Consider the following 22,233-nt stretch of genomic DNA (forward strand, 5'->3'; position numbering starts at 1 on the left):
ATCTAACAAATTAGTTTCAATAATGTTCATAGTTGGACTTGAAATTTGAAATTCGAAAAGTAAAGGGGCTAAATTCTTAGAAATAAAAGTACGAGATCAAATTTTAAACTGACTAAGTGTATAGGGACTTATGATATATTTTAACCTTTATTTAGAATTTATACTTTAAATATGCTTAAATTAATATAAATTAATAATATTTTTATCATTTATAAATAAGGAAAATAGCTTACAATAAATTAATAATGGATATAAAGGAATGAAAAATATTAAAAATAATCTACATTACTAATTTTTCAAACATTATTTTAATTAGAAAAATTATCAAAAAGCACTTAAAAATGTGAGAAAACTAATAATAAAATTATATATATAAAAGATAATTTTTTCAATTTAAAAATCATCAACTCGTACAAAACGGACAGCGGGTTGTTGGAGATCGTCAGAGATGCCGAAGTTTCTTTTTCTCTCTTTACAGGTATCGGCTGATTACTCTGCGAGCTTTTCTTCTTCTTGCATGTTCAGTTTTGGCCTAGGAAGGCTCTTCGTTTGCGGTTGGGTTTTTTGTTTCTTGTTTTATCGGTTTTTCATTCAGATTTATCTATCTTCTTTGTTGACATAAACTTAAAATTATTTTTTTAAAATATAATTATTTTAACAGAATTATTATTTTAAAATATATATATATATATATATTTGCCAGTGTGATAAATTATTTTCAAACTTGGTTATAATTACTGATTAATAATTGTGATTATATGAATAAAATTATGTCGAATTTTGTGAGAAATTATTGAATCTAAGTGACCCTAATGGAAGACGTGAGTGCTAAGAAACCATAATTGCTACCAAATTATAGTTTTAAACATGACCTTCATTTATTTATTTCATTTATATAATACATCTATATATTATATGCTACTAAATAAATAACTGTGTTTACGTTACCCTTTTAAATTATATTAAACATAATTTAATTATTATACATATATTATAATTTATAATATTTTTTTTTTGTCGATTGAGTCTTAGTTTGATTGGCATCGATATTGTTGTCAGTGTAGGAGAACGTGGGTTCGAGTGCGTTGAAGCACATTATCCTCCTATTTAAGGGTTGGGGTTGGACTATGGATAGTTCTAAACATTGTTATGAGAATTAGCCACAAACCCCGAATATAAATTGTAAAATGACATGAAAAAAAATAAATTTAAATAAAAAAATCACAATTTACTTTTAGGGTTTTCAAAACGCACCAATTAGACACAAATAATGATTAAAAACTAGTTAATCCAATGATTAAAATTTATAATCATTTTCTTATTTGGTATTTTTAATCAATAATCAATAATACATTTTTCATATTTATGTATTTATTTTTCATTATTGTTGTTTCCTTAAAAAAAGTTAAAATACTTAAATTTATTAATTTAGTCCCTCTATTATGTTAAGCTAAAGATTTAACCTCTTTAATTTGACATAATTTCATTAACGAGTTAAAATATAAAATGCATCATCACCTTAAAGGGCGATAAGTACTATCAATTTGGATCTACTAATAAAATTATAAAATTAAAGGGACCAAATTATATAAATATATAATAAAATAACTAAAATCATAATTAAACTAAATTATACATATAACACTATAAAATTTAGTGATAATGTTTATGCTTGTCTCAAACATCATAAGCCAATGAAGTAAGTGTGTTTATGGGTGATTTTCTTCTTCATTTGACTATGGGTTTTTTTTAATTAGTCACTTAATTATGAAATATTACAAAATGGTCATTCATTTATTACTAAAATAATTTTTTACCACCCAATTATTTTAGATAATTGAGTGACTATTTTGTAACTTTTCATAATTGGATAACTTCTAATGTAGTTTACCCTTATATACGAAAAGTTATGATAAAAGGTAAAAATAAAATATAACTCTTCATAATTGAGTGACAAATTTAATCTGTTATAATGAAATATTGTTATAAAAAAGATCGATTGTATAAAATCTTAAATATTTTTTTAGAATTAAAATCTTAAATAATTGAAGCTTAAACTTTGAGAACTTTAAGAAAGAAAAAATCAATATCCGACGGGTTTCGATTCGATCAAAATTGATAAGTTCACATATATCTATTAAATCGGATTTGGGATGGGTATTTTATAAATAAATGATTGGATCGGGTCGGATTTAGAGAAAACCCACCTTATCTTAGGATAATCACTAATATCCCCTTATATATTATATTAATTTTAAATCTAGTAGTTTTCGAGATATATGAGTAGGGGCGAAGGGAGGGGAGCTGGCAGGATCCATGCCTCCCTAAAACGGGAAATTGTCGCTTTAATGCTCTCAAAATTCATAAAATTTTAAGTTAACATATGGTAAAATTATAGTTTAGTCTCCAAAATGATAAAATTATGATTTAGTCCTTTTAAAAACTATAAGGATATAAATCAATATAAGGGTGAAATTCCATTTTAACTCTCATAAAAATATATAACTTAATCTCGACCCCATAAAAAATTTCTAGTTTCGCCTCTATATATGAGTAGTAGTTCATGTCAAAGTCGAGGAACACGAAAATCCGACCTACTCCGTTGCCATCCTATCTAATATATGAATTTTTCTTTTAATTTTTATGTGAAAATTTGTTTAAAAAATATATATTAATTATGAATTATAAGACAAGGCTAAGGCACAATGATGGCGAGGGGGGCATGTAACTATAATTTCAGTTTCTGTGTGTTGTTTACACTTACGCGACTTCATATATATATATATAAAGCAAAATTATTATGAGAATGGCTGACTTTGAGATAAGATTTGCTCATAGCAAATTATGACCATTCATATAATACAAAAATAGTTATAGACTTGGTTAGGGGTGATGTGAGAAAAAAAATTTGGGATCGGAATTATTTTTACAATAGTAAAAATATAATTTTATCATTTTAACAGCTTATATCCTTATAATTTTTAAAAGATTAAATTAAATTTTTATCATTTTTGAGGAGTCAATGTGCAATTTTACCGTTATTAATTTAAAATTTTATAAACTATAAAAAAAGACCTAAATAGAAAATTTTTCTTCTTAAGAGAGTCGAGATCCCTACCAACCATCCTGATTTCACCACTGGTCTTGATCAAGGATTTATAACAACCAATAGTATTTCATTATAACAATTAAATTTATTGTAAAATTGACAGTTCTAAATTTGTTTTATTTTTTAAATCGACCCTCAATGTCACAAAGAAAAACAAAATTACGAAAAGAAAATTGGATTACACGATGTGTAAACGTTGAGGGTTAGATTTTTTAGAGTCAAGACTAAATTGACACAATGTATAAATGTTATGAGTTAAAGTTACTATTATGCCAATTTTAAAAATTGTCATTGTTAATCAATTGGTGACTAAAAAAGACAAAATTGAATAGTTGGGTGACTAAAAAAGAAATTTACTAATAGTTGGGTGACTACTAGTGCAATTTACCATTTTAAAAATTATAATTATATCTAACTGGTAAATTGAACCATTAATTAACTCAACTCAAGCTAGCTAATTAGAACTAAATGGTAAAAAATTAGATCGATTTAGTCCCTATCAATTTCAAAAGTGAATTGCTAAGTATAATTAATCACAACGTTAATGTTTCCGACAATTTTACATATTTGTTTATCGATATAATAACAAGTTTAGCCCTTAAAGTTTACACATTATGCCAATTTGGTCCCAAATTAACAAATTCAACCCTCAACATTTACGCAAAACATATAAACATTGAAGACTTAAATTTGTTGTTATATCAATCAAAATCATATACAATTGACGGAAAACACGAAAGTTGTTTACCAATTGTCCTGAGTTGCTTACTTTTGAAATTAATAAAGACTAAATTACTCTTTTTTCACGGAGAAATCAATTTACTCAATATCAAAATTGAAAAAGACTGAAAAAGTATTTTTGCCCAGAATAAATCTAGGGAGGACTTGTACATGCAAAACTCGAATATTTTTATTTTCTTAACTATCAATTCAATAAATGTTATTACACATTAATAAGCATGTTTCGAGTTCAAATCTAGACAATATATAATGTTGATTATTGACTGAACTTATAATTAAATTATCTAGTAGGGACTTAAGTAGTAATTTATCCAATTAAATTAAGATTAGACCAAAATTAATCCAATTGGGGGGGGGGGGACAAAGACATAAATAATAATGTTATCTTTTAAGTTGAATGATGAGAATTAGTGGGTTTTGCTTTGTTTATTGGGCACACCATCAAAACACAATCATCATTTAATTTTCTAGAATCATCTATACATTCATATTTGGTCCTACCATAGGTATTTTCCAAACATTCCAACTTTAAGTTTTAGCTTTTGGAAGTCAAAAGATTTTCTTCTAACACAGCTTTATTAAATTAAATTGATGGTTGTTGATCGAGTTTTAATTCGATTGATATGAGTATTGTTGTTAATGTAGGAGGACGTGGGTTCGAATCCGCTAAAGTGCATTCTCCTCCTATTTATGGGCTGGGGAGGGACTATGGGTAATTCTAAACATTGTGTAAAAAAGAACAGATATGATCCAAACCTATAATAACCAATTGGACACCAATTAATATTTAGTTGAAAAATAATTTTTTAAAAAATAATTTTTATCTTTTTTTTATTTCAAATCTATAAACTCAAAATAATTTAACAGATGATGAGATTTGAACTTAAGACACTGAACTCATCGATGTTTTAATCTTATGATTTTAACTAAAATCTACAAACGGATTTAATATAATAATAAATTATTATTTATTAATGTTATCCTTATATATATGTTCGGTTGAATTCAAGTGATAAGGAGTTCGATATCATTTAAGTAAAGTTTTAGGTTCATGTTTTGAGGGATGAGGAAAAATAATGGTAGGAGACTTGACTCGACTTGACTCAAAATTTAGTTAAAGCCCAGTATAACTATCGAACATCGAAAAGTATCTGAACATATATATATATATATATATATATATGAACTATTATTGAATTGAAGTAGAAGAAAGTATAATGTGAAATGATATATAGGGAACTGAATTATGACACACTCACGAGTGTAAGTGAGACGCTAGTGCTCGCAAGTCATTCAAGTTCAACTTAGTAAGACCCGAGTAGAACGACTCGTGAATATTATCAAGCTTTTTATTTTTAATATATATTTAATATTTTTATATTATCAAATTATATTGTTGCTTTTAATATATATTATTAATCCTAAGATTAATTATTGAGTCAAGCTCGAGTTCGAGCTTGAGCTTGGGTAGCTCGATTATATTTTGAGTTGAGCTCAAGCTTACCAGTATTTGGACTTAGCTCGGCTTGATTGCACCCCTACTCACGATATGGATGGAATAAATTTATGTACAAAATAATTTATTTAAAACCAATGAAGTTTGGTTGAAATTGTGTCGCTTAAAGTTATATTCGGTTCAATTCAAGTCCCACTACGTATTAATTTTTATTGATTTTTATAAAAATAAAAATTCTTTCATAATAATATAAATTACTTTCAAAAATGATTTTTTTACTAATATTTCAAATAAATTGATATCCAGTTAACTCGTGATATCAACTTACATAAAAAATTTAAATATAATATATATATATATATATATATATATAAAAATAAAATAAAAAACAGTCATAGATTATTTTTAAAATATGAATGGAGTTAGGTTAAGATGTATTTGATTTTAAATTATGAGAACTAGACGTCTACGTAAAGAATAGAAAATTGAAAAAAAAATAATATTATAAATTCAGATTGGGTCGATGACCGGTCCGATTCAAGTTAAATTTGGACAAAGATTTATCTTTGGGTCGGTTCAACATAACTTCAATTTAAATTAAATATTTTTAAAAATATTATAATTTAAATTTAATTAAAAAGTATATAAATATTAGTATGAAATTATGTATTTTTAATGTTTTATTATGCTTTAAAAGTAATATTTAAAAATACCAAATAAATTAAAATTTTAAACATAAAACAAGTTAAATATTTTTATTATAATATTATATATTTATTTATATAATAAAATACATAATATATTATAAAATTAAAAAAATGAGATAAATTTGGTTCGAGCTTTGGATATTGGAGTTCAAGCTCCGAGTCATATCTTAAATGGGCATAATTTATGGAGGCGACGACAAGTAGTGACATTGGACTCCCAAAAAATGAAGAAATTACATTTAGATCTTTTTAGATTTTATAAAAAAATATTAATTATTACAATGATAAATTACACTTTAACTCAAGGCAGTCAGTATCATACTGGTACTGGTTGTATCAATCGATATGTACCATTCCGGTCTTAAACCCGTATCAAGTAGTCTATGTTTCGATGAATTTTGACCATTCCGGTGTATTTTAGTCAATACCAAATACGCCGATGCATATCGATTGGTACAAAATTTTGATATTTTAAACCAACTTGTAAATTTTTATGTTAACCATATTATTTTTCTATAACTACATTTAAATTTAATAATTATTAAATTAAATTATTGAACCTAATTAAGATTTATAAAACTTATATTTACAAATAAAAATATTTATATGGATGTAATCGAGATATATTTGTGTATATATAATATATAATTTATTTTTTGACCAAAATAATATATATTTTATTAAGAAACTAAAATTTAGACTACATATACATGAAAAATATTTTAAAACATCGATAAACCCGAATCAATACACCGAAATATGTTGGTACTGGTACGTACCAACTGAGATAAAACGATATGTTTACAGATGCGGTATTGACTATCTTGATCGGAAATCATTATCGAGTACAAATTCTAACAGAGAATCTAGACTATAAACTTAATGATATTAGATACGATAAAATTACAATATATAAATGTGATATGAAAAACAATTTAAAATACAACATAAATATAAAATTATAATATAAATATAAAAAAACATGTATCAGTATTCATGGTCGAGTTTAAGTCTAGCTTATGTATAATATTAATATTTTATATAGTTGTTAAAGCCCGACTCAACCGAAATATAAATTTTGATTTTTACCTAAACTAGTTTATATTTGTAAATAGCTAATCTAAACTTATTTAAGTACCTTATATTATTATTTATTAAACATAAATATTATTATTTAATATTTATTAATTATATATATCTTTTACTACCATTATATATATTTCTTTTATTAAAATTTTAAATATAAATAGTTTAATATGTTTTTAATATTTACATTATAATATAATATATCTATTTTTATATTATATAAATTACATAATATATAAAATAAATAAAATTTTAATATATCATAAAACTTTAAAACAAATCGAAAACTTTAAAACAAATGTTTGTGGTCGAGCTCAGTTTTAAATATTAAAATACGAGCTCGACTTATCTTTTAAATTTGTTCAAACCTATTTTATTGCATTACTAAAATGCCAAAAATCTATTTTCTTCGAATATGAATTATTCATTTGAATTATTATTCATAGAAGAAGTTGTTTTCTAGGTAAAAATATTAGGGAGGTCGTTGTATTTAGGGGTGGATTATATTTCGGCCCGTGTTTCTATTATTCTACAGAAAAATAAGTAAATTAACCCTTATATATTTTAGAATGTGCAAATTAGCTCCTTTGTTTAATTTTATCTGTTAAATGATGACCTAAAACGTTACTTTAAATGGTTAAGTACTAATTTGGTCCTTGTACTATAGTTAAAATATCGCTTTTAATTTTTTAAAATTTCTTAACAATAATTCTAAAATATTAAAATGATTAAAATATCGTGTTAATGACTTTGGGGATTTATTTTAATTTAAAATTTTACTTTTTATCTTTTATTTATTCCCATAGATTTAAAACATTATTTTCTAAAATTTCAAAACCAATGAAGACCTTATCTAAAATTAGAAATTTATATTAAAAATCAAAACCCGAAATTGTTGAACCCAATAACTTAATATTAAAGCTTCTCAATGTACTAAACAATAAGATCTTGAATGGAAAAATTTATAATAGCTAAGGGATGCGAAAATGAGTAATCAAATTTTTATAATCGAAATTACACATCATTAAGATATACGAAAGTATAGGAGATGCGAAAATGAGCATTTTGTAAAGTAGAAAAAAATTAAACATTGAATAAATTTTATATACCTTTTAATTGTAAGCATGAATGATGAAGATGAAACTGAACAATAATAAAAGCATGAGAAATTTGAAAATGAGTAATCAAAACTTTTAATTAATAATTTCTTTTCTTTACTTCAATCAAGTTTTTATTTATTTATAGCTTCAATCAAGCATGATAAATGATTTTGCAAAATAGGAAAGAAAGCCTTGTAAAAAGATGATGATTTTTAGATTTCGACTCGAAAGTTTAATAAATACTTTTAAAATTTTTGTAATTTTTAAAGATTTTTTACATATAAATTTCAAACTTTTAGAAATTTTTATTTATAAATTTTAAAAAATATTTCAACGTCATTTTCAATAACTTATATTTAATTTTAAATTTTTTAGAATTATGATTTTTTTAAAATAAAATTGATATTTTAATTATATTTTATGGACCAAATTAATACATTTAAATTAATATTCTACACATTTAAAAGAGACTAATTTACACGTTTCAAAATGCACAAGAACTAATTTATCCATTCTTATTCTTTTAATAAAAGGGTCGAAATAGACTTTCCTGGTACTTTTTATCTTATTTTCTATGTTCTAATTTCAAATTTCAAACTGTATAATGTAGGGTTGATTTAGAAAAATCAAGAAATCAAAAATCAATCAGTATTAAGGTGCCGAACAGAATGAATTTTAATTTTATATAATATATATTTAATTTTAATCAATTTATAATGTAAAATAAACATTTTATATTAAGTTAGTGAAAACAGCTTTAAAATCATATATAAAATGAATTTCAAAAATAAGAGTTGCTAATTATTTTTCATTTACTTAGACAAACGTTTTTTTCTTTTATATGTATTTACATGAAAAATATATTTCAAACTTCATTAAATAATATCCAATTTAAAACAAAGTTTATTTCATTAAAATAAGATAAAATAATATAACAAAAATTGAATAACATGAATAATTTGAAAAATCAAGAAAAACATAACCCAACCCAACAAAACAAAACATTATATATGTATATTTTACAAATATTTTATATACATAAAATTTCAAAAGAAAAACAATGTTTTTATTTAATTGGAAAACTAACTTTTATTTCTAAACACTATAACACAAACTTTATCAAATAATATAAAAAAATCATAAAACAAAGGTTGTTTTGTAAATTAAAAAAAACCCAAAACTTATATTCTAATATTAAAATAAAAAATCAAACAATTATCAAGTGCAGAAACTAAAAACGCAACATGAAGGCCCAAAAAATAATTAACCCAATATAGAATAACCAAAAAAACCAGTCCTTTTTCCAATGAAAAAAAGTTAGGATTCGATGGAGTTCGTATTCTGAAAAGGAAAAATCTACAAGTTCAGATTTTTTTTTTTTAAAGGAAGGAAATTAAAGGGCTAAAAAAGCCTAAAACAACATCAGAGATTACAATTAAAGACCTCATTTTCTTCTATCCAAAGCATGTTTAACAAAAGGTGGAACCTACCTATCAAGTATCTGAATTTTTAATCAAATCAAAATTTGTCCATGGCTCTCCACCCCCTCTACCATCTTGTTTTTTTCACTAAACCAGACTTTTATCAAAACTTAGAGGCCGAAAAAGCCGAGTTCACTGGCTCTCTCCTTCTCGAAAGTTTCGAAATACTGATATATGATTGTTACGGCAAGCAATATTCCGGTACCTGAACCGATTGCTCCCATGAAATCGGCTAAGACAGTTAATGCACCGATGCACATTCCGCCAAATGCAGCTGCCGTTGGTATGTAACGGTTTAGTTCTTTTTGTAGATTTGAATCTCTATGTCCTGGCATCACCATTTGTTGTTCCTGCAAACGGAACACGAAACAAAGACCTTTAAAACGGCAATAACAAATATGCATTGACAAATTGGTGAGCCTGAAGGTAAGGCTGTGCAAAAATCAGTGGAAAACGACCAAACTGAACCAAATTTTGGTTTTTCTCGATTCAGTTTGGACAGTTTCAATTGAAAATTGGTTAACTTGGTGTACTCGGTTTGGGTATGAATTTCAAAACGGTTTAAAATTGGAAACAGCAAATACACATTGACAAATTGGTGAACTCCAGGGTTAAGGCAGTGCAAAAATCAGTGGAAAACGACCAAAATCAAATTCGATTAAAGGAATCATCGACTGAGAATGGGACAACTAACAGAACCAGTAGATGAGCAAACAAGGTTCATCATAAAAGGTTTACCTTGAGCTGCTTAGCAACATCCCTGGCTGAAGAACCGGAAACTTCAATCCAAGTTTTTGAAAACAAGGCACAGGCAGAAAGCATGAACACTAGATAAAACAGAGCATGGAAGGGATTTGCTGCCATATCTGCCAAGCTGTAGTAATAATTAGACAAAACCAGGCATCAACACATTTGAAGAGAAAATAACCCAAAAAAGAGAGTTTCACAACCAAAGACAAATGGAACCGATTCTAACCTTGCAGGGGCAGTAACATAGTACGCTAGACCGCCAACGGGAATAAACTGACCACCTGAATATTCAGATTCTTTCCACTTGCCCAACAGATTCACAAAGAAGTTACCACTGTACTTCCGGTACAGCAACTGCATAAAGATAAACAATGTTTAGAACGAAGCCTTTTTATTATTTGCTTTTCATGTAGAGTACAGATATAAAAAGGGTACCTGGGAGATGAAATAAAGATTTGAAACGAGTGCAGATTGAAGGATGATGGGCATGTTGGAGGTGTAGAATAGCTTAATGGGATACGACCCTTGCTGTCCTCGAGCATTCTTCGATCTTACAGGCAAAACAACTCGGAAACCTTGGAAGTAGATAACAATAAGGAAGATCAAAACCGTAGCGAGTAAATTTGTAACGTTTGGAAGATTCTGTCTGTAGAAAGCTTCACGAAGTGCTCGAACTTTGTCCGTCCTGGTTATTAAAAGATGGAACATGGCAATGACAGCACCTTCGAATTCAGCCCCACGACCGCTGTTGATTGTTGTAGGGCTAAAGGCTTTCCAGATTATGTTTTCACTGCACAATGGAAATAGTATTTAGGATAGCCACTTAATGAATAGATTGCAATTGAGATGAAAAAGGAACGATAAAATAACATACCAGATATTGGTGGCTATGAAAAGGGAGATCCCAGAGCCCAAACCATACCCCTTTTGGAGAAGTTCATCGAGGCAGATCACAATAATTCCAGCAAAGCAAAGTTGAATAATAATAAGAATGGCATTTCCAACACCGAGCTGACCAACACTGCCGTACATACCAGACAGAACGTACGCCACTGCCTCACCAACAGCAATTAGGATCCCCAACAGCTTTTGAGCCCCATTTCTGCAAAGCAAACATAAAAGAACCAAAGATTATAGAGGATATATAGTGCTTCAAGTTATAATGGAGAAAATAGTCATGTTAAAACACTCACAAGAGCGCACGATCCTCACGAACACTGTTGTCAACCTCGATGATCTTTGAACCAGCCAAGAGTTGCATCACCAAACCGGAAGTAACAATGGGGGTAATCCCAAGTTCCATAACGGTTCCACGGTTGGATGCAAGGATAACACGCATCCAATAAAACGGATCAGCACCCGTCGTAGAATGTATTCCATAAAGGGGAAGCTGACTGCAAACCAGGAAAATAAAGAGGGAGATCACAGTATAGATGACCTTCTCTCTAAAAGGGATTTTCCTATCAGCACTCTGAACTTCAGGCAGAAACGAAAGGAATGGTCTAACCAAATGAAGAACTCTGAACCCACCTCCCATATTGGCTATTCAAAACTGAATTACACCACAAAATTCAGCAATTGTTTCAGTTAATGAACTAGCAAAATTAAGGAAAAAAAATACATACTAAATGTGGCCACATATCAAATACAAATATCATTGATTGTAAAAAACAAGAATTAAGTTCATTCTAATTTAACGGATCCTTGCACAATTTTAAAAAATTCTCTACATTATCTATCCTAATCCAACAATTAGAACAATGTTATCGTTCTTATATATACCCATATCTGCATAATAGGGACAAGGAGGAACATGCAAGAAATACAAATTGTAGATTAATCGATGATGCTTTGAAACATGAAATAAAATAGGAACTGATTAAGTTCTCATTACATTTTAAAAAAAAATCAGTAGTAGCAGACCTATCAATCAATCCGATCTAAAAATTAGATTCAGCATTCAACCGAAATTACCAGTCAAATTACAAATCAATCCGATCTAAAAAAACTGGTTCCAAATTATATTAAACACATGTAATCGGTTCAATTTAGCTGAGATTAAAAGGAAAAACCGAAATAAACACGAATCTGTCCACAGATCAAGCAGATCTACAATACCGTAAAGTAAATCTGGTAAATCAAAATTTGAAAACTAACATTCTAAATATATACACATATGCCAATCCAGATCTAGAAACGAAAAACACAATACATCAATTCTTTTTCTTTCTATTGCCAAGGAAATGACATTTCTTAATGAACAAAAATTCAAAATAAAACGATAACGAAAAACATAAAATGAAAAGAAATCGATACATACTGTGAGGATTTGAGAGCAGATCTGAGAATATTACGAGCAAAAGTTTCCCTTTGGAAAATTATTTTTCGTATTTTTCAAAGAGAAGAGAAAAATATCCCCTTACTGGGTTGTAAAATGACAGATACAATGTGTTGTTATTTTTATAGCACAAAAATATTATTTGAAAAATAAATATTTTTCGATTTATGCTTGATTTTTATTTTGTCGCGGCACTATTTTAGAAGGCTTGCCGTGCCACGATATCTTATCCAATAGGAATTTACCACGTGTACTTTTGGTGTATAATTAGTTAATTGAATATTTGAATTTGGATCTCATGGTATATTGTTCCTTACTAATTTGACTTTGGGTAAATTGCGATAATAGTCACCTTTGTTTAGTTTAGGTTACATTTTAGTCATTTATATTTAAAATGTTATGTTTTAGTCACTTGTCTTATCCTGTTGTAATATTTTAGTCACTAAGCCGTTAATTACCATTAACAGTATAATGATAAGCTGATGTGGTAAGTTAAACCGTCATTTTAAATTAATATTTTAGGTTAAATTATACAATTAGTCTCTATATTTTTTCGTTTTGAGCAATTTAATTCTTTTCTTTTATGTTCTTTTAACTTTTTTTTCATTCTGCTTCTCCTATGTTTTCCTCCTTCTCTATTTCTTTTAATATAGTTTTTTATGTTTTCCATTTGTTAAAACTAGTCTCTATATTTGGCTTTAATAAATAAATAAATAAAAAGAAAAAATAAAAGTATAGGGACTAATTTAACAAGTGGACAACATAGAAAAACTATGTTAAAAGAAATGGAGAATGGAGGAAAATAGAGGACTAAACAGAAAATAATGGAAAAAAAAGAAAAAAAAAGTTAAAAAAATATAAAAGAAAAAAATTAAATTGCTTAAAACGAAAAAATATAGGGACTACTTGTACAATTTAACCTAAAATTTTCATTTAAAATGATGATTTAACGTGTCACGTTAGGTTACCATTACACTGTTAACGATAATAGCTCAGTGACTAAAATGTTACAATACGATAATGTAAGTGACTAAAACATAACATTTCAAACATAAGTGACTAAAATGTAAACTGAGGCAAACAAATATGACTATTTTCGTAATTTATCATTGACTTTTTGTTTTCAAATAAGATACCATTCATAAAAGGAAGTTAGATACAAATGGGCTGAAAGCCCAAATATACAATATGAAGAGCAAAGTTGTAGCCCAAAACTATGTTGTTGCATGAGGAGGAGGACGGGGAGACGAAGTCCGATGAATGTTCTCTACGTCTGACCCGAACGAGAAACAAGCTTTCTGGAGAGGTCAATCAAGTAGTGAAACTCGAAAGGTGATATTTGACTCGCCACGGTATTGAAGAGAGCATCAACGATGGAAGAGCCAAGATCAGAACATGACAGTGGCCAAGGTAGAGCTTGGTGTGATGGCACCAGTGGCCATCAAACTCGAGACCAGTGAGAGATTGGATAGACATCGGGGCCAAATAGACTTGACTGTGGGTCGGGTTACTCACCCAAATTCGAAGTCTCACCCAAAAAGTGAGAAAGCTTAGGCAAAAATATAGATTTGAAAAATGTGTTTGTACAAAAATAAGGTCCATTTTCTAAATGTGTTGGGCCTCGAGTAAGGATTTTTTTGACCCGAATCAGTATAAACATTTTTTTTTGTTGTTTTATTATTAATTCTATTACTATTTTAAAGTTAAATATTGACTCAAGTTCTGAGCAAACTGCTTGGTGCTGCCATTGAACCAATCAAAAAATTAGTTGAATCGAATTTTTGACTTTATTAACTCAACCCATAAATTTTGGTCCAAATCAGTAAAACTCAACGCAAAATAAAACCCAAAAATAAAAATGTTGCCCAAATAAATTAAATTGAGCCTAATAAATAAATAAATAAAAGTTAAATATATATTAAACTTATTACTTATTTGTGTTTATAATTTTTCTAGATCTTTTATCTTGTTAAATTTTGAGTGATTGATCTAGCAATTTAACCGGTTGAATTTTTTTTTTTCAAAAGATGAAAGTATGAGTTAGATTCTTCTACTATAAAGACTAGATTAAATTACTCCCTTAAATATTAAATGAGTCGATTTAGTCCATATATTAATCTGACCCCTATAACAGAGGGATCTGTAATTTCACTTTTTTCCAAAGTTTCTTTTGTACTTCTAATCAAGCTTTACAAAAGTTTTGAAAATTATAATGAAGTATTCTTCAAATTAAAAGAAAAAAATAAATATACCCCTATTTTTTTGGTGAAAAATTCTAATTAAACCTCAAATTTTTTAAAAAAACTGACATGAACACGTGTATAGAGAGAGAGAATGCAAGAAATAGTCATATCTAAGGTGTAATATTTAATGCATTGTCAATGGATGAATCTTATTAACTATTAATAAATAATAAAATAATATATTATCATTGAATTAAATAAAAGACAACGGAAGACTTCTAAATAAATAATGATAATTTTGTTTAAATATAAAAAATATTAGTTATAATTTTATAAATAATTACTAATAATTCTTAGGTTTAGTCGTTTAGGGTTTAAAACTCGAGTTTATGGTTTAGATTATTAGTATTTATAGGATTCCAAAACTCATGTTTATTTTTCTTACTTTTTAGATATTTACTGATCAAATTTATATAATAGTTTAAAAAAATACTTTAGAAAAGAAGAAAGAATCGCGGTGGAGAAGGAGATAGTGGAAAATAAAATATTTGAAAAAAATTTAATTCAACTTAATTTAAAAGTGCCACGTGTTTCAAAATGATTGGTTAATATTTTTTTTTAACGATGTCAATTTTTTAGGGTAAATTGAGTAACAAAGTATGGGTTAGGTACCATTTATGATTAAAATAACTGAATTTAAGTACCAACTTGAGAAAAATGGTACAATTTAAGTGCCATTTTGTAATTTAAGCTTTTTTTCTTGTTTTATTCAATGACGAAATATCATAATAATTGTCACCGATGATATATGAAACTTATACAAATGCATCAAATATTTTTGAGTATTGTACAATTAAAGGGTCAATATTCGCACAAACACACGCTCACACTACATTCAAGTGAACTGCTCAAATAAAGGTTTATCACTTCCTTCTGAAAACTCAAATTCGAGTAAATTCTATAAATAAACATCTCTTAACCATCAAGCAAATCACCACGAGATTTCCCATTAAACATATATTTCATGCCAAAACCCAACATTTTTACATTAAGCCCAACATGCTAAGTTATATTTGAGGCCTTGAAAGTATATTTTCAGCTTTCAATAAGGCCTTAGTTTAAAAAGCCTAAGCCTGTTTTCAGTCTCTCTTTGCTTAGCTTTCCCAATTTGTAGGCCCAAAAGTTACCAATTTCCAAAAAGTTTGGGCCAAAGAAAATTTGGAAAGAAAAAAAAAGTAGAAGGATGGAAATCATAATTTTCGATTGGGTTCTATTTTTTAGACACATTGTTTGATGTAGTAATTCCGAACTCTAAACATGGATCATAAAATGAATACGAGAGTGTCGAAAATAAAATTTATTTATTTTGTCCAAGATAGTTATTGAACTTGACAGTTATTTGCTCACGAAGTTGAATTTTTTCTTAGTCCAAGTAGCTATTGAATTTGACAATTGTTTCTATATTGGGGCATGAATTAGATAATTTCTCACGATTGGCTAAAATTTTCTTAGTCCATGTTACCCCCTGAACTTGGTAATTTTTGTCACATTTTAGACCCTAATATAGGAATAATTATCAAATTCAGGGATTAACTTAAATAAAAAAATTCAAGCCCTAAATAATATATTAACCTTTTTTTATCTTTTAATTGGTATGTTTGGTAAAAAAAGATGAAAAATATATCTCCCTTCTTTTTATTACTAGGTAAAGTTGAAAATGGAGAGGAAAGAAAATGTTAAAATATTATTCAAATCCTTGTTTTCTTTCGTACATTTGAAATTTAGTCCCTTTACTTTTATTTTAGGAACTTAGTGTCTTTATTTTTAGAATTTCAAAATTCAAGATCAATTGTTAATACCATTATAAAATTTTCACTAATTTCACGGGTGTGACATTTTGAAATAAATAAAAAACTCAATTGGTAGTCACATAATGAAAAAAAATAACGTTACAATGAACCTAAATTTAATGAATTTTTTTAATAATGTTAATAATTGAACTTGCATTTTTTAATCTGAAAAATAAAAGAGCTAAATTTCTTAAAATAAAAGTAGATGGATTAAATTCCAAAAATATGAAAAGAACAATGACTTTGGGCATATTTTAACCGAAAGAAAAAAAAAAGATGAGTTTATTATATAAACATATTTCCTTTTTTACTCATTAATATTTAAATTATTTCGAGTTTAATAAGTTTAATTTTGGTAAAAGTACTATAAAGGCTTTCATACTAGGAGTTAGATTGTATTTTGTATCATTTACTCGGAAAATGAACAAATTAATCCTTATACAAAAGATCAAATAGCAAACTGGTCCTATCGGTTAAAATTTTCATTTCTTTCTACTGTTAAAAACTAGCATTGCTAATAGAAAACTAGATAGCTACACATGATGTGTCACGTATAACTTATACCTCATGTTGACGTACAATGACCAAATTTTAACAGTAGAAATAGATAAAATTTTCAACAAAATAACCAATTTGCTATTTGGTCTAACCCGTAATGATTAACTTGTCTATTTTTTGAATAAAACGAGTAAAATGTAATTCAACTCCTAGTACAAGAAGTTTCATGATACTTTTACTGTTCAAACATAAACAATCTGATTAAATCCAATTTACATCTAGTTTAATTAAATCGATTTTTTAACATTAATTTCATTATAAGTTCTTATCATATCTTTTTTTTATATACAATACCTAAAATTACTCATAGCCCCTTCTAGACCTTTAAATAGGAGAATAATACACTTCAACATAGTTGAAGCCACGTCCTCCTGCAATGGCAACAATGTCGATGTTTATCAAACTAAAACTCGATAATTAAATCGGAATTTTAAATTCAAATCTAAATAACAAAACAAATTAGCCGCAAAGTAGTGTCCATTAGCATGTGATGAACAACACTAATCACTAGACTAGTGTCTATTGAGAACTAGACAACAAGGAACTGTTTCCAATGAATAAAAATGATCCCCCCTCCACTTCATCTTCTTAATTTAATTTTTGGTATAATAACTTTTTTGGCCCTCCAATTTTAAAACAAATTCATTTCAACAATCTATTTAATTTTTCACCTTTTTTAGCCCTTGAATTTGTAGTTTTTATCAAATCACTCCAAAACGGATGAAAAAGTTAATATTTGTTAACTCTACTGGCATGGCATATATATGGGTTGCCACGTAGATGACATATAAACTTTTTTTTGAAATCTAAAAATATTAATAATATATTTATAATATTTTAATAATTTTAATGATTATTAATTTTAAAAATAGTTTTCTATAAATTTGTTTTGAATTTTAAATTTAAAAATTAATTAAATGATAACATATCATCTACGTGTATGTAACATCAGCAATGTTAAAAATATTAACATTTTCGTTCATTTTGGTGTGATTTGACAAAATAAAAATTTAAAAGCTAAAAGACTAAAAAATAAATGAAGGGCTAAAATGATTTTTATATAAAATTAGAGGGTCCAATAAGTTATTATGCCTTTATTTTTTTAAAAGCTGTCATTAATATTGAAAATGCTGAGGAATCTAAAATTTCAACAAAGGTCAGCTTTCATAGGATAATACAAAATATTAATCATGATAATGTGGGGAAAAAAAATGCCAGTCAAAGATTTGGGCACCATTAACTAAGCATATTTTATTATTCCTTGTTGCAAGTAAAAAGAAATTTGTGGGAATCATTTTTAACTTTATTCTCTAATGGGTTTAATATTTTTTGTGTTTGGGATTTTTTTCAAGTAATTATTTTTATATTAAGGTCAGAGTCGGATTTAGGGGTTGATAGGGACCGGTTCCTCTAAAATATAAATTTTTATTTAGATCTTTAAATTTTTTAAAAAATTTTAAATTAGTAAATGTAAAATTACACTTCAGCCCTCTAAAATTATAAAAATTAGATTTAATCATTTAAAAAATATAAAGATATAGACTATAAAAAATTAAAATTTTATTCGGCCCCCCTAAAATTTTGTTTTGGCTTCGCCCCTGATTAGGGTTTAATTTTTTTCCAAGATTTTGATAATTTTTTGAAAACCTTAAAGTTTGAGTTTTAATATAGAAACAGTTGTCAAGTTTAAGGACTAATTTGAAAAAAAAAAGTTCAAGCCCTAGTATGGGAACGATTGTTAAGTTTAGGAACTAACTTTAACCAAAAGATGAGAATAGTTGCTTAGTTGGAACCCTAAATAGTTGTTTAACTCTTATCTAAAATATATTAAAGTATTAAAAACTAAATTTGTTACCGCACAAATGTTTAGGGTTTCAAACTTTAGGAGATGCATAGAGCGGCTCGCTCGAGGGGCAATTCATGCTAGAGAGTGGAGAGAGTTGCTAGACTTTTAAAAGAGTAAATCAAGTGGAGTCTTGACAGAATAATGACTACGTGTTGTCTCATTGCCTTTACCTCGGTGATAAGGGGTTATTTATAAGGGAATAAAGGTTGCATGTGGGTCTTAGCCACTTGAGATCATTTCTTTATAGTGTAGTGACTAGTGATAGGGTGACGTGTGTCAGTCCAAGACATTTTTGGAGTCGATTTAAAGGGATTAGACGAGAAATTGTCGAATGTGATGGATTGGTTGATGTCATCAGTGAGCCTTATCGATATATATTATATAGATTAGATCAATCCACTAAACTTAATATTTAAGCGACGATGTAAAGCCTAGTTCAATCCCTATAAGATGATACTTTAAAATATTAAAATTTCGTATCATTTTATAATAATCGATATCGATACGATACTAGCTACCGTGATTTAAATTGTTTCATTAAATCGATGTAATTAAAAAAAAATTAAACAATATATTTTAGCCGTAATTACTTTTGGTTTAGGTGCATAGCTCCTTCGATAGTATATAAAGGTGCGATAATCATTTGCATTGGAAGTAGTTCATGGCTTTTTCTTTAGTTGATTATTTTATTAATGAATAAATTAAAATGTTTTTGGGATTTAATTGCTATTTTTTAATGGAGGTTTAGACCAATATATTATTTTTACAATTTCAAAATATTGTGTCATCAATTTGTAACGATATTATAAAAATAATTAAATTATAGTTTATCTCGTTTACTAAAATTTTTAAGTTTTAAAATTGAACTAATGATTGAATTGGTTAGACCATCAGTTGTAGTTTGATTGGTTTAATCAGCCAATTTTTTAAATTAAATAAGTTATCAAAAAATCATAAAAATATGAAAATATTATTAAAAAAATAGTGAAAAATCGTTCACCACCAACTTAATCGATTTTAAGAGATTCTGTAAAATTTTGATTTAATTCTTTGTCTAAATTGATGTGTTAGTCGATTCTCAATCCAGCGGACTAGTATATTTTGGTTCCAACAACCATAGGCTTTAAGTTAAAAAAATGATAAACTGCACTCAATGTCACTAAACTATTAGTAAGTTTATGTTTTGGTCACTCAACTTTAAAAAGTTACAAAATGGTCATTGAACTAGTTGAAAGTTTTTTTTAAGTCACTAGGTTGTTAAGGTTTTTTTTTTTTTTAAAGTTCGGCTAGCGAGCTCCGATTGAAATTTTAATAATCAGTATGGTGGATTAGTACCCATTGACTAGTAGAAGAATGATAGTAGATCTAATTCGATCTAACGATAAGTACTAGGGATTGGAAAAGAAAACTGTTTGAATTTTGATTTGCAGATTTATGACATTCAAAGCAGTTTCATGAAAAAATTGAACTATAGAAGGGAAGGAGAATGCAAGCTTTCGATTGATGCAAATTATGCAAACAGAGAAGGCTATACATAAACAGTTTTAACAACCCAATGACTTGAACGAAAACTTTTAAATAGTTTAGTGACTTCGAGTGTAATTTAACCTTTAAAAAAATAAACAAAAAGGTGGTGGCGGTTGGCCAATCCTTAAGGTCACCCCTCTACACTACACAATTAAATAAAAGGTTGTTTTTAGGGATAGTCTCTCATCTCATAGCCATAATTATCACCGAAAAAGGAAAGCAGTTAAAAAACGGCGGCGTTTAATGTTGTCACATGCATTATGGTTATGGGTTTCCAACTCATCTAACCTAGATTAAAAATTTTTGGTTTTGGTCCCAATAAATTAGCTCTAAGGACAAATAATTATTTTGCTCAGGGCAAAGATTTTTATTTGGGTTCGAGATAAAATTATAAAATTTTCGTGTTAAAAAAAATTAAATTGCATTATTGATGTTTTTTAAACAGCCAAAAATGAAAATTTTCTATTTATTCAATAATTAAAAGACTCAATTTGAATGATTTATATTTTGGGATGGGTTAAATGGAAATTTTCTAATTTAACCAATGGGAAAAAAAGGCCCTACTCGTCTCCCCTGTCTTCATCACTTGGCTCGAAGGTACGAGTTATAAGTATACGATCAATATTGATACACTCTTTTTCTTAAGTGTTTTTGTATATTCTAACTCCTTTAAAATGAAAAATTGTTACTTTAGACCCTAAAATTCATAAAATCATAAGTTAATATATGGTAAAATTACAAGTTTCCCAAATACTAGAATTTTGATTTACCCTAAGTGAAAACTATATAGATTACATTTTAACTCTCATCCATTTTTTTTATGGCTTTGCCCTTATACCATACTTAAATAGAAAATAACCTTTTTTATAAGGGTGAAGGGAGAGGGTAGATAGGGTTTTGCCCGCCCTAAAATTGGAAATTTTCTATTTTACACCCTAAAATCTATAAATTTATAAATTAATACATGATAAAATTACAGTTTAATTCTTAAAATAATAAAATTTTGATTTAATTATTCTAAAACTATAAAAATATAAGCGAATATAACGATGAAATCATAAAATATATAACATACCCAAAAGAAAATTTTGACTTCATCTCTATTTTTTTTTAATTTACTTGAATTAATATGAATATATAAAAAATATATATATTTGTATCCATTAATGCATATGAATAATGAAATAAATTAACTTGTGGTACTATATTTTATGCCATATAGGCCAAAGCCTTTTTTTTTTTTTTTTAATGAGCTTGAAACCCATAGCACAACATGCTACACAATATTCTATCCATATGGTGCATTAATTAGGCAACAATTTTTTTTTTAAGTGGTCCACATATATTTTGTTGACTTATTTTAATTTTTCATTTGGAGAATCCAAAGCAAAATCCACATGGAATTGGATTGGGTTTGTTTGTGATTAGGGATGTTGAAACTTCAATTAAACTCGAATTAATCTAATCTAATCGATCTGATTCGATTAATCGATTAAAAGTT

At 27.3% G+C, this 22,233-nt stretch overlaps 1 protein-coding gene across 1 annotated transcript; it reads right to left on the reverse strand.

The window, feature by feature from the left end:
• Positions 1–9,497: 9,497 nt before the first annotated feature.
• On the reverse strand, positions 9,498–12,941 carry LOC108469944 (uncharacterized). Its single transcript, XM_017771076.2, has 7 exons — positions 12,751–12,941; positions 11,624–11,982; positions 11,305–11,532; positions 10,866–11,220; positions 10,657–10,784; positions 10,419–10,554; positions 9,498–10,030 (listed from the first exon to the last, which is right to left on the reverse strand). Exons 2-7 carry the CDS (start codon positions 11,965–11,967, stop codon positions 9,791–9,793), a joined length of 1,431 nt encoding a protein of 476 aa, XP_017626565.1. The 5' UTR covers positions 11,968–11,982; positions 12,751–12,941; the 3' UTR covers positions 9,498–9,790.
• Positions 12,942–22,233: the final 9,292 nt, after the last annotated feature.

Source organism: Gossypium arboreum, chromosome 6 (genome assembly GCF_025698485.1).
Source record: "Gossypium arboreum isolate Shixiya-1 chromosome 6, ASM2569848v2, whole genome shotgun sequence".
In the NCBI taxonomy this organism is placed as follows: domain Eukaryota; kingdom Viridiplantae; phylum Streptophyta; class Magnoliopsida; order Malvales; family Malvaceae; genus Gossypium; species Gossypium arboreum.

Bases quoted from the DNA above. Each gene is read 5' to 3' on its own strand.
- LOC108469944 (XM_017771076.2), bottom strand. From the start codon at position 11,967: ATGGGAGGTGGGTTCAGAGTTCTTCATTTGGTTAGACCATTCCTTTCG. The intron at 11,533-11,623 runs GTGAGTGTTTTA...TTTGCTTTGCAG, and splicing joins CGTGAGGATCGTGCGCTCTT to AAATGGGGCTCAAAAGCTGT. The intron at 10,555-10,656 runs GTTAGAATCGGT...TTATTACTACAG, and splicing joins TATGTTACTGCCCCTGCAAG to CTTGGCAGATATGGCAGCAA.